The sequence below is a fragment of the Ranitomeya variabilis genome, chromosome 7 (genome assembly GCF_051348905.1).
Source record: "Ranitomeya variabilis isolate aRanVar5 chromosome 7, aRanVar5.hap1, whole genome shotgun sequence".
Lineage (NCBI taxonomy): Eukaryota > Metazoa > Chordata > Amphibia > Anura > Dendrobatidae > Ranitomeya > Ranitomeya variabilis.
Window position 1 is genome coordinate 189286252 of NC_135238.1, and position 13261 is coordinate 189299512.

General features: G+C 53.8%; 1 protein-coding gene across 1 annotated transcript in view; it reads left to right on the forward strand.

The window, feature by feature from the left end:
* The window catches only part of LOC143785855 (FAST kinase domain-containing protein 1, mitochondrial-like), a 60544-nt gene extending 47777 nt beyond the window's left edge, over window positions 1–12767 (forward strand). The window contains exon 15 of the mRNA XM_077274992.1: window positions 12628–12767. Coding sequence (XP_077131107.1) covers window positions 12628–12720 — 93 coding nt within the window. The 3' untranslated portion in view covers window positions 12721–12767. The remainder of the gene's footprint in view (window positions 1–12627) is intronic.
* The last annotated feature ends 494 nt before the right edge of the window (window positions 12768–13261 follow it).

Genomic DNA, 13261 nt, shown 5'->3' on the forward strand with positions numbered 1-13261 from the left:
CGGATCCGCGGCCGATCCGCTGCGGAACCGCGGCCGATCCGCTGCGGATCCGCGGCCGATCCGCTGCGGATCCGCGGCCGATCCGCTGCCGATCCGCTGCGGATCCGCGGCCGATCCGCTGCGGATCCGCGGCCCATCCGCGGCCGATCCGCTGCGGATCCGCGGCCGATCCACTGCGGATCCGCGGCCGATCCGCTCTGTGTGCACATGCCATAACCCTACCCCTAACCCTACCCGTAACCCTAACCCTACCCCTAGTTCTAACCCTAACCCTAGTGGAAAAAAAAAAAAAAAATTCTTTATTTTATTATTGTCCCTATGGGGGTGATAAAGGGGGGGGGGGGTTATTTATTATTTTTTTTATTTTGATCGCTGTGGTAGAACCTACCACAGCGATCAAAATGTACTTGTAAGGAATCTGCCGACTGGCAGATTCGGCGGGCGCACTAAGCATGCGCCCGCCATTTTGGAAGATGGCGGCGCCCAGCGAGGAGGCGGACGGACACCGGGAGGATCGGTAAGTATGAAGGGGTGGTGGTGGGGGGGAATCGGAGCACAGGGGGGGGGGGGATCGGAGCACAGGGGGGGGTGGATATGAGCAAGGAGGGAGCGGACAGGAGGACGGGGGAGCCGGCAGGCGGACGGAGGGGACCGGACCCCATAACGGAGGACTGGGGGGGCGATCGGTGGGTGTGGGGGGGGTCACTTTAGTATTTCCAGCCATGGCCGATGATATTGCAGCATCGGCCATGGCTGGATTGTAATATTTCACCAGTTTTTCAGGTGAAATATTACAAATCGCTCTGATTGGCAGTTTCACTTTCAACAGCCAATCAGAGCGATCGTAGCCACGGGGGGGTGAAGCCACCCCCCCTGGGCTGAAGTACCACTCCCCCTCTCCCTGCAGATCGGGTAAAATAGGAGTTAACCCCTTCACCCGATCTGCAGGGACGCGATCATTCCATGACGCCACATAGGCGTCATGGGTCGGATTGGCACGGGTTTTCATGACGCCTACGTGGCGTCATGGGTCGGGAAGGGGTTAATGTTCTTCTGCTCTTTGTTCTGCAGCCTCTTGTTCTTCTGCTTCTCGGTCTTCCAGGTCGTCGTCGTCGTCGTCTCCAGGGTCGTCGTCTCCGGGGTCGTCGTCATCGGGGTGGTCTTCAGGGTCGTCGTCTCCGGGGTTGTCGTCATCGGGGTGGTCTTCAGGGTCATCGTCTCCAGGGTCGTCGTCATCACAGTGGTTGTCGTCTCTGGTGTCGTCGTCATCTTAGGGGTGGTCTTCCGGGTCATCGTGTTTAGTCTCTTGAACTTGGAAATGTAGCAGAAGGTACAAGAAGGCTGAGAAAATGCCGAGAACCAGCTGATGGAACTGGAACTCGGATGGCTACCCGAAGGTCCAAGAGCCAATGGAACTACCGAGGACCAGCTGACGTTACTGGAACCCGGTTAGTAAGCAGGAGGTACCCGTGCCTGAAAGCACTACCAAGGACCACCTGACGTTGGTGGAACTCGGATACCCAGAGGGAGGCACCTAAGCCAAAGGCTCTGCCCGGAACCAGCTGACGGTACTGGAACCAGGATGGGGAGCAGAAGGTACAAGAGCAAAAGACACTGCCGAGAACCAGCTGACGGTGCTGGAACCCGGATGGGTAGCCGAAGGTCCAAGAGCCAATGGAACTACCGAGGACCAGCTGACGTTACTGGAACCCGGTTACTAAGCAGGAGGTACCCGTGCCTGAAAGCACTACCAAGGACCACCTGACGTTGGTGGAACTCGGATACCCAGAGGGAGGCACCTAAGCCAAAGGCTCTGCCCGGAACCAGCTGACGGTACTGGAACCAGGATGGGGAGCAGAAGGTACAAGAGCAAGTGTCTGCGTGGCTTTTGCAGGACACGATGCCGGCTGCACAGCAGGGGAACAGCTGGCGGTGCTGAACCCCACTGACACATTGGCTGGTGTTTTTCTCTGTGCAGCTAGCAGTACCGGGCCCCAACTGGCGGTGTTAGAGCCCGGGGTCAGCAGGAGGAGGAGATGGAGCAGAGTGTAGGCCGAAGCCTGCACTGGCGGCAGCTTTGGGTCTGTTGTGCCTGCGTGGCAGTTGCAGGACACGTTGCCGGCTGCACAGCAGGAGAACAGCTGGTGGTGCTGAACCCCACTGACACATTGGCTGGTGTTTTTCTCTGTGCAGCTAGCAGTACCAGGCCCCAACTGGCGGTGTTGGAGCCCGGGCTCTGCAGGGGGAACAGAGTGTAGGCCGAAGCCTAATTGAACCAATTTCAAAGGTAACCTTTAACTCCCCCTCAGGTGTTACAAAGTAGAAAAGCCACAGCTTATGCAGCAGTAGTGCTGCACAAGTCAAAGGTTGCTCTTTTAATTTTTCTCCTTGCACACGCTGAATGAAACACGTATAACATTTAGCCCTTTATACAGTCAAACTGTTGGAGGCGCGAGTTCCCTTTGTAATGAGACGCAGCACAGATGTCAAGAATCCCACCTTGGTGCTTTGCGCGGCCTCCTGAGCATCGTTATTTGTTGCACAGGAGTCTGCGCTTTTGTGTTATCCCTTGGCCTTCCGCTGTTAGCGCTGACCATCCTCTGACATGTTATGTCGGCTGTTGCGGTTTGCGATGACCATGAATCCCAGCCCCCCAGTGTCTTAACATTGTTAAAACACTGCGGGGCTGGGATTCATGGCCTGGCGCAGTACATATGTTCGCCTCTCGCTTGGGTTCTTACATCCGCTTCAGACTATGCGGCGTCAGCTGATCCCTTATCGCATGCCACGGCCATGAAGACGCACAGTCCGAAGAAGGCGGAAGGAGATGAGGGACAGGCGAAGAAATGCACCGTTCATGCCCATCAATCACACCCTCGCAGTACAAATAAATAAGACACCGAGGGGCGTTGTGTGGGGCAAGGCGGCCGCAGAGGCGCAGCCAGCCAAACAATGATGCCAGAAGACGGGCAGCGCTACCAAGGAGCTTGTTGCGTGTGTCAATACAAAGGAAAATCACACCTGAGGGACGTTTTAATGGTCGCAGAGGACTCATTTTTAGACGTGTTCACTTCAACATGGGCAAGGAGAATAAGTTTCTGAGCCACCTTGAACACATGCAGCATTACTGCTGTTCAAGGTAGCTGTAAAACATAGAAACACCTGGGGGAGGGGGGACAGGTTCCCTTCAATTTCAGTTCTTGTGTCTGCGTGGCGGTCGCAGGACACGTTGCCGGCTACACAGCAGGGGAACAGCTGGCGGTGCTGAACCCCACTGACACATTGGCTGGTGTTTTTCTCTGTGCAGCTAGCACATCTGGGCCAAAACTGGCGGTGTTAGAGCCCAGGGTCAGCAGGAGGAGCAGGGGGAGCGGAGTGTAGGCCGAAGCCTGCACTCGAGCAAGTTGAAAGGAAACCTTTAACCCCCCCCCCCCAGGCGTTTGTAGCTGAAAGAGCCATTGTGTACAGCACTAATGCTGGAAAAGGTAAACTTAGCTCTTTTAATTATGGTCCTTGCACATGCGGAACCTAACAGTTATGAAATGTGTCCCCTCACAGCGTTAAACCGTCCGGTAGGTGGAACTTTCCTTTGTCGTGTGACGCAGCACAGCCATCATTTTTACCCCCTTGGCGCCGTGCGCCGCCTCCTCAGCGTTGTTTGAATCTGTCCCGGAGCCTGCGCTGTTAGGTTAGCCCTTGGCCATGCACACATGTTGCGCTGCCCGTCTTCTGACATCATTTGGTGTCAGGCTGGCTGCGCCTGTGCGGGTGCGCTGGCCGAGATCCCGCCTCGCAGTGTCGTCTAATGTAATCCCACCGCGGGCCTGTGATCCGTGCCCATGCGCAGTGCATATCCTCGCCTCTCACTCCCCTCCCTACGGCTTTTTCAGACTGTGCGGTGTCACGGCCGTGGCATGCTATTAGGGATCAGCTGACATCGCACAGTCTGAAGAAGCCGTAGGGAGGGGAGTGAGAGGCGAGGATATGCACTGCGCATGGGCACGGATCACAGGCCCGCGGTGGGATTACATTAGACGACACTGCGAGGCGGGATCTCGGCCAGCGCACCCACACAGGCGCAGCCAGCCTGACACCAAATGATGTCAGAAGACGGGCAGCGCAACATGTGTGCATGGCCAAGGGCTAACCTAACAGCGCAGGCTCCGGGACAGATTCAAACAACGCTGAGGAGTCGGCGCACGGCGCCAAGGGGGTAAAAATGATGGCTGTGCTGCGTCACACGACAAAGGAAAGTTCCACCTACCGGACGGTTTAACGCTGTGTGGGGACACATTTCATAAGTGTTAGGTTCAGCATGTGCAAGGAGCACCACGAAAAGAGGCACTTTTTCCCTTTGCATCATTACTGCTGCACAAGGTGGCTCCTTCAGTAACAAACGCCTGGGGGGGGGGGGCAGGTTCCCTTAAATTTAACTTGTTGTGCCTGCGTGGCGGTCGCAGTACACGTTGCCGTATACACAGCAGGGGAACAGCTGGCGGTGCTGAACCCCACTAACACATTGGCGAGGTGTTTGGCTCTGTGCGTACAGCACTTCTGGACGGCAACTGGCGGTGTTGGAGCCCAGGGACAGGTGGAGGAGGAGGAGGTAGGAGGGATTGCCACACACACAGCAGGGGAACAGCTGACGTTACTGAACCCCAATAACAGAGGAGGGACTGTTGACTGTGCGTACAGCACTTCTGGATGGCAACTGGCGGTGTTGGAGCCCAGGGACAGGTGGAGGAGGAGGAGGTAGGAGGAGGTAGGAGGGATTGCCACACACACAGCAGGGGAACAGCTGACGTTACTGAACCCCAATAACAGAGGAGGGACTGTTGACTGTGCGTACAGCACTTCTGGATGGCAACTGGCGGTGTTGGAGCCCAGGGACAGGTGGAGGAGGACGAGGTAGGAGGAGGTAGGAGGGATTGCCACACACACAGCAGGGGAACAGCTGACGTTACTGAACCCCAATAACAGAGGAGGGACTGTTGACTGTGCGTACAGCACTTCTGGACGGCAACTGGCGGTGTTGGAGCCCAGGGGCAGGTGGAGGTGGAGGAGGTAGGAGGGATTGCCACACACACAGCAGGGGAACAGCTGACGTTACTGAACCCCAATAACAGAGGAGGGACTGTTGACTGTGCGTACAGCACTTCTGGACGGCAACTGGCGGTGTTGGAGCCCAGGGACAGGTGGAGGAGGAGCAGGTAGGAGGAGGTAGGAGGGATTGCCACACACACAGCAGGGGAACAGCTGACGTTACTGAACCCCAATAACAGAGGAGGGACTGTTGACTGTGCGTACATCACTTCTGGACGGCAACTGGCGGGGTTGGAGCCCAGGCACAGGTGGAGGAGGAGGAGGTAGGAGGAGGTAGGAGGGATTGCCACACACACAGCAGGGGAACAGCTGACGTTACTGAACCCCAATAACAGAGGAGGGACTGTTGACTGTGCGTACAGCACTTCTGGATGGCAACTGGCGGTGTTGGAGCCCAGGGACAGGTGGAGGAGGAGGAGGTAGGAGGAGGTAGGAGGGATTGCCACACACACAGCAGGGGAACAGCTGACGTTACTGAACCCCAATAACAGAGGAGGGACTGTTGACTGTGCATACAGCACTTCTGGACGGCAACTGGCGGTGTTGGAGCCCAGGGACAGGTGGAGGTGGAGGAGGTAGGAGGGATTGCCACACACACAGCAGGGGAACAGCTGACGTTACTGAACCCCAATAACAGAGGAGGGACTGTTGACTGTGCGTACAGCACTTCTGGACGGCAACTGGCGGTGTTGGAGCCCAGGGACAGGTGGAGGAGGAGGAGGTAGGAGGAGGTAGGAGGGATTGCCACACACACAGCAGGGGAACAGCTGACGTTACTGAACCCCAATAACAGAGGAGGGACTGTTGACTGTGCGTACAGCACTTCTGGACGGCAACTGGCGGTGTTGGAGCCCAGGGACAGGTGGAGGAGAAGGAGGTAGGAGGAGGTAGGAGGGATTGCCACACACACAGCAGGGGAACAGCTGACGTTACTGAACCCCAATAACAGAGGAGGGACTGTTGACTGTGCGTACAGCACTTCTGGACGGCAACTGGCGGTGTTGGAGCCCAGGGACAGGTGGAGGAGGAGGAGGTAGGAGGAGGTAGGAGGGATTGCCACACACACAGCAGGGGAACAGCTGACGTTACTGAACCCCAATAACAGAGGAGGGACTGTTGACTGTGCGTACAGCACTTCTGGACGGCAACTGGTGGTGTTGGAGCCCAGGGACAGGAGGAGGAGGAGGTAGGAGGAGGTAGGAGGGATTGCCACACACACAGCAGGGGAACAGCTGACGTTACTGAACCCCAATAACAGAGGATGGACTGTTGACTGTGCGTACAGCACTTCTGGACGGCAACTGGCGGTGTTGGAGCCCAGGGGCAGGTGGAAAAGCAGAGGAACACAATGTAGGCCGAAGCCTGAGAAAGTCGAAAGGGAACCTTTAACCCCCCCCCCAAGGCGTTTGTAGCTGAAAGAGCCAGCTTGTGCAGCACAAAAGATGCAAAAGGAAAAGGTGGCTCTTTTCATCATGCTCCTTGCAAACACAGAACTAAACACTTATAAAATGTGTCCCCTGAAACCGTGAAACCGTCCCGGAGGTGGGACTTTCCTTCGTAATATGACGCAGCACAGCCGTCATTCCTACCCCCCCGGCGCCGTGCCCCGGCTCCTCAGCGTTGTTTGATTCCGTCCCGGAGCCTGCGCTGTTATGTTATCCCGTGGCCAGGCACACTTAGCGCTGCCCGTCTTCTGGCATCATTTGGTGTCAGGCTGGCTGCGCCTGTGCGGCCGCGCTGGCCGAGAGCCCGCCTCGCAGTGTCTTCTGATTTAATCCCACTGGGGGCCTGGGATCCATGGCCATGCGCAGTGCATATCCTCGCCTCTCACTCCCCTCCCTACGGCTTCTTAAGACTGTGCGGTGTCACGGCCGTGGCATGCTATTAGGGACCAGCTGACACCGAACAGTCTGAAGAAGCCATAGGGAGATGAGTGAGAGGTGGAGGTTCAGATATGCACTGCGCATGTCCATGGATCCCAGGCCCCCAGTGAGATTAAATCAGAAGACACTGCGAGGCGGGCTCTCGGCCAGCGCGGCCGCACAGGCGCAGCCAGCCTGACACCAAATGATGCCAGAAGACGGGCAGCGCTAAGTGTGCCTGGCCACGGGATAACATAACAGCGCAGGCTCCGGGACGGAATCAAACAACGCTGATGAGCCGGGGCGCGGCGCCGGGGGGGTAGGAATGACGGCTGTGCTGCGTCATATTACGAAGGAAAGTCCCACCTCCGGGACGGTTTTACGGTATCAGTGAACACATTTAATAAGTGTTACGTTTTGCGTGTGCAAGGAGCAAAACCAAAATAGCTACCTTTTTCCTTGTGCAGCATTACTGCTGCACAAGGTGGCTCTTTCAGTAACAAACGCCTTGGGGGGGGGGGGGGACAGATTCCCTTACATTTCAGTTGTTGTGTCAGCGTGGCGGTCGCATGACACATTGCCGGCTACACAGCTGGGGATCAGCTGACGTTACTGAAACCCAATAACACTGGGTCGTATGTTTTGACTGTGCAGACGGCACTTCTGAGCCTCAACTGGCGGTGTTGGAGCCCAGGAATTTAAGTTCAGGTGGTAGAAAGATGAACACAACAGGAGACGTGGATAACGTATACAGTGACCTAATTATTTAATCAGGAGGAGGAGTGGCAAATTCCTGCGAGATCCAGGCCTTGTTCATTTTCAGGAAAGTAAGCCGGTCAACGTTATCGGAGGATAGTCGCATGCGACGGTCAGTTAGAACACCACCTGCAGCACTAAAGACACGTTCCGATAATACACTGGCCGCAGGGCAAGACAGCACCTCCAATGCATACTGGCTTAGCTCTGGCCATGTATCCAGCTTTGAGACCCAAAACTTGAAAGGGGAAGAGCCGTCTGGGAGTACAGCAAGAGGGCAAGACATGTAGTCTGTCACCATCTGACGGAACCGTTGCCTCCTGCTGACTGGAGCCGTCTGTGATGGTGTAGACTTTTGTGGCGGGCACAGAAAACTGTGCCACAGTTGGGCCATACTGGTCTTGCCTTGGGCAGAGGCACTGCTTCTGCTCCCTCTTTGTGCAGAGCCTCCACCACTGCCTGGACGCACTGAGCTGCTTTGGAATGCACTAGCAGCACTTCTCTCAGTTGGAATGGAGAAGATGATGGAATTGACCAGTGTGTCTTGGTACTCCCGCATTTTTCGCTCCCGGTTCAACGGTGTGATGAGGCTTTCTACGTTGTCCCGGTAGCGAGGATCGAGGAGGGTGAACACCCAATAATCAGACATGTTGAGAATGTGGGCGATGCGGCGGTCATTTCTCAGGCACTGCAGCATGTAATCCACCATGTGCTGCAGACTGCCAACTGCCCAAGAAACGCTGTCCCCTGCTGGAGGCGTGATCTCTGCCCGCTCGTCATCACCCCACCCTCGCTGTACACACTGAGTACTGGACAATTCGGTAACTCCCTCCTCTGGACGGATGTCTTCCTCCTCCATTGACTCCTCCTCATCCTCCTCACAAACTGTCCCCTGCCTACGCGTTTGTGAGGAACCCCGTGGCGCTGACTGTCCAGAAGATGATGGAAATGGTGAATCCTCATCCTCCACCTCTTCCACAACATCATCCCTTAGCGCTTGCAGTGATTTTTCAAGCAGGCCGATAAGGGGGACAGTCATGCTGACTAGTGCATCATCTGCACTCGCCATCCGCGTGGAATAATCAAAGGGACGCAAAACCTGGCAGACGTCATTCATAGTGGCCCACTCTGTGGTTGTGAAGTCTGTACGGCGCTGACTGCGACTTCTTTGCGCCTGAAGCAGCTGGTACTCCATTACAGCTTGCTGCTGCTCACACAACCGCTCCAACATATGTAACGTGGAATTCCACCTGGTAGGTAGGTCACATATGATGCGATGTTCCGGCAGGCGGTGTCGGCGCTGCAGAGCCGCAATGCGCGCTTTTGCCGTGCTGGAACGCCGCAAGTGAGCACACTCTAGGCGGACCTTGTGCAGCAGTGCATCAAGATTCGGATAGTCCCTCAAAAAGCTCTGCACGACCAAATTGAGCACATGTGCCAGACATGGGATGTGAGTGAGTGAGGTTGCCGAGGCCCAGAGCTGCCACCAGATTTCGGCCATTATCACACACTACCATGCCTGGCTGGAGATTCGCTGGCACAAACCACACATCGCTCTCCTGCTTGATGGCATTCCAGAGCTCCTGCGCTGTGTGGCTACGATTCCCCCAAAAAATTAATTTCAAGACGGCCTGTTGACGTTTGGCCACGGCTGTGCTCATGTCGGTCGTAACAGGTACACGTTCATCACGGGTCCATGTGGAGGTGGACTGTGACGGCTCCTGCAGCGATGATTCTGAGGAACTGGTGTAAGAGGAGGAGTCAATGCGTACAGAATGGATTCCTGCAATCCTTGGAGTGGGCAGGACACGTCCTGCGCCACTCGCACGGTCTGTACCCGGCTCAACGACATTAACCCAATGGGCAGTGAGGGAAAGGTATCGCCCCTGTCCATGTTGACTGGTCCACGCATCGGTGGTGAGGTGGACCTTGCTACTGACGGCGTTCAGTAGCGCGTGTTTTATGTGTCCCTCCACATGCTTGTGCAGGGCAGGGACGGCTTGCCTGCTGAAGTAAAAGCGGCTGGGCACATTGTACTGTGGGACTGCCAATGACATCAAGTCACGGAAGCTGTCAGTCTCCACCAGCCTGAATGACAGCATTTCCAGTGACAGAAGTTTGGCAATGCCTGCAGTCAGAGCCTGTGCTCGTGGGTGGTTTGACGAGAAAGGCCGCCTTTTCTCCCATGCCTGTACTACCGATGGCTGTAGACTGGGCTGGGAGTGTGTGGATAACTGGGAAAGTGGTGCTGCGGGTGGAATTACAGCGGGTCTCTGGACAACAGGGCCAGAGGTTCTTCCACGGCGATCCTGGGAGGAAGCCGAACCAGCTGCGTGTGAGCTAGAGGAAGAGGCAACACGAGCTGAAGAGGTGGTAGCTGCCGCTGTTGGTTGGCCTACCTCTTCAGTGTGTTTTTCTAACTCCGCCGGGTGCCTGTTGCGCACATGTTTCCACATGTTGGAGGTATTGAGGTTGCTGACATTTCTACCTCTTTTGACTTTTTGATGACACACCTTGCATCTGACATAGCAAATGTCATCTGCAACTGTGTCAAAAAAGGACCAGGCACTGCAAGTCTTGGGAGCGCCCTTTTTTGCTTTTGGAAGAGACATGCTCCTAACGGGTGCCAAAGCGGAGGCTGCAGGATCCGCAGTCTTCCCCCTCCCTCTCCCTCTTTGGGCCGTACGGGGAATCTCTTCCTCAGAGCTGCTCCCACCACCTTCCTGTCCCTCACGCCAAGATGGGTCAAGGACCTCATCATCTACACTACCCTCTGCCCCCAACTGCTCCTCCTGGGTAGTCTCAGCAGCAGAGCACGCACCAGTAAGTGGCACCTGAGTGTCATCATCAGCTGATGCGGCCTGCGATGTGGTGACCGGAGCCACTGGCCCACCCGCCTCTTCAGAGGAAGACAGAAAAAGCTTTTGGGCATCACTGCACCCTGCCTCTTCTTCCATTTCTCCAATGCTGCTTGGCTGGCCCCCTGTTTCCAAGCCAAGAGATTCAGAGAACAGAAGTAGAGACGGCTCCTGTCCTGGGCTCTCTGTCTGCCTGGGCAATTTGGCAGGTGGTGAAGAGACAGATGGCTGCTCTCCAGTGCTCTGTGTCTGAGAGGATGTGGCACTAATGGAAGTTGATGCATTAGCTGCCATCCATCCGACAACAGCTTCAATTTGTTCTTCACGCAGCAGCGGTGTACGGCGCTCTGACACAAAGCTGCGCATGAATGACTGTTGCCTGGTGAAAGTGGGTGCTGATGAGTCACCGGTGCCCGCAGCAGGCACAGAATCCCCACGTCCCCTCCCTGCTCCGCGCCGGCTCCCACGCCCACGTGCCTTACTCACTGCCTTCTTCATCTTGGTTGACTGATAAAGATAAGCAGAAAAGTACTAACGGATTTGTGTGCTTATTCCTGAGCAACTCCTCCTAACAGGTATAAGAAACACTAATTTTCTAAAGTGTGGACTAGACTTTAATATGAGCTAATGTGGCCTACACAAATGTAAAGTGGTGTAACTGGTGTGTTTGGTGAACTTTATTATTTATTTCTTTTTTTGGGGGCTGAACTGACAACAGATAGAGCTGCAGTCACACGGAGACCGTGCAGACAGACGTAAACGGCGCTGCAAGGCCCAAAAACCCTCCTCTACGTTATCCTATGTAGTGTTTTTCCACAAGTTAGCTGGAGACGGGTGGAAAGACACTAATAGGATTTTTTGGAAAAAATGTGCAGCAGCCTGCACTACTTAAAACAAAATGAAAATTGATTTGGCGGTATGACGCAGTGAAGAACCCTGAGCTGGAGACAACCAGGCTATGGCTGCTCACAGACTACAGGGCGAGCTGCAGTCACACGGAGACCATGCAGACAGCCGTAAACGGCGCTGCAAGGCCCAAAAACCCTCCTCTACGTTATCCTATGTAGTGTTTTTCCACAAATTAGCTGGAGACGGGTGGAAAGACACTAATAGGAATTTTTTGAATAAATTAGCAGCAGACTACACTACTTGAAAAAAAAAAAAAAAAAAAAAGAACAGTATGAGGCAATGAACCACCCTCCCTGAACTGAATACAACCAGCTATGGATGGCCTATGTGGCTGCACTCAGACTAGAGAGTGGGCTGCACTCACACACACGCACACACACATACCTTGCAGATCGCTGTGAAAACAGCGCTACAAGGCAAAAGCAAGGTGAATAGTAGGTGAACACAGCGGTTGCTAAATTAGCCTTTGGAAAGCACAAAGAAGCAAATCGCTATCTCTAAACTGTCCCTCAGTCAGCAAACAGCGTCCTGTCACTAACTGAATTCACAGCAGAGTGATCGCAAAATGGCGCCAGCGACTTTTAAACTGCATCATGACATCATTTCAGCAGCCAATCACAGCCTTGCCAGTAGTTTCATGCCCTCCATGCTAAACAGGATGTGCCCACACTTGGAATCATTCTCATTGGCTGAATTTCTGCATTTTGAATCTTGGAACTTCCGATTCCGGTATCCGATACGCGGCAAGTATCGGAATCCCGGTATCGGAATTCCGATACCGCAAGTATCGGCCGATACTTGCGGTATCGGAATGCTCAACACTAATCATGATGGGTTCCTCATGTCTGTATAATAGTATCTTCTCCTATGTCAGTCTGTGTGTTTTATATATATATATAGTGCCTTGCGAAAGTATTCAGGCCCCTTTTCAACCTTTTCCCACATATGCTTCAAATCATGTTTGAAGCATGATATGTGGGAAAAGGTTGAAAAGTTCCAGGGGGCCGAATACTTTAGCAAGGCACTATATATATATATATATATATATATATATATATATATATATATATATATATATTTTCTCTGAGACAATTTCTATAGATGACTTCCCGCAGTTACATGTTAGTTCTCTATTACAGATCCCTAGTTTTGAATGGAATTCAATGGACCTTGGAACAAAGGAAACGTGGATTAACTACCTCCGGAAGAAGATTTTTGCTAGTGAACTGTGAAATGTTTTGTGCCACCCTGTAAATAAAGTATATTTTTTATTCATTCATATATGTGTGTTCTCTTACAAAGGAGCAGTACTTGCACAACATGATTTTTGGCGAAAGGTCAATAAACATAGCTGTATAACGTAAGAAAAACATGGCTGGCATCTGGCACCAAGATATTATCAGCAGATTGGGTTCGTTCTGCTCCGTTCACTGTCGAATTGAGAAGCAAGCGGAGCAGGTGACGTCACATCTGGAGATCGGGGCACGTGTTCCAGCAGGTGGCTAATCTGATGTCAACTACCCCTACCCTTAAAGTTGTGAGGTTCGGGCTCCATGGATCAGACTCGTTTTTTCCTGCACGTCCCAAACACCCAATCTGATTGACATCCGGGAAGTTTGGAGCCCAAGTCATCACTTTGAACTTTTGTCATGTACCTGTCAAGTCCTCCTGGGAGATTTAGGGTTAGAAGATCCCTACGTATTGTGAATCGCAGATCTTCCATTTAGCCTGTGTATTTGTGTCCCATGTTAAATTAATTTGGTGCTGAAGAGG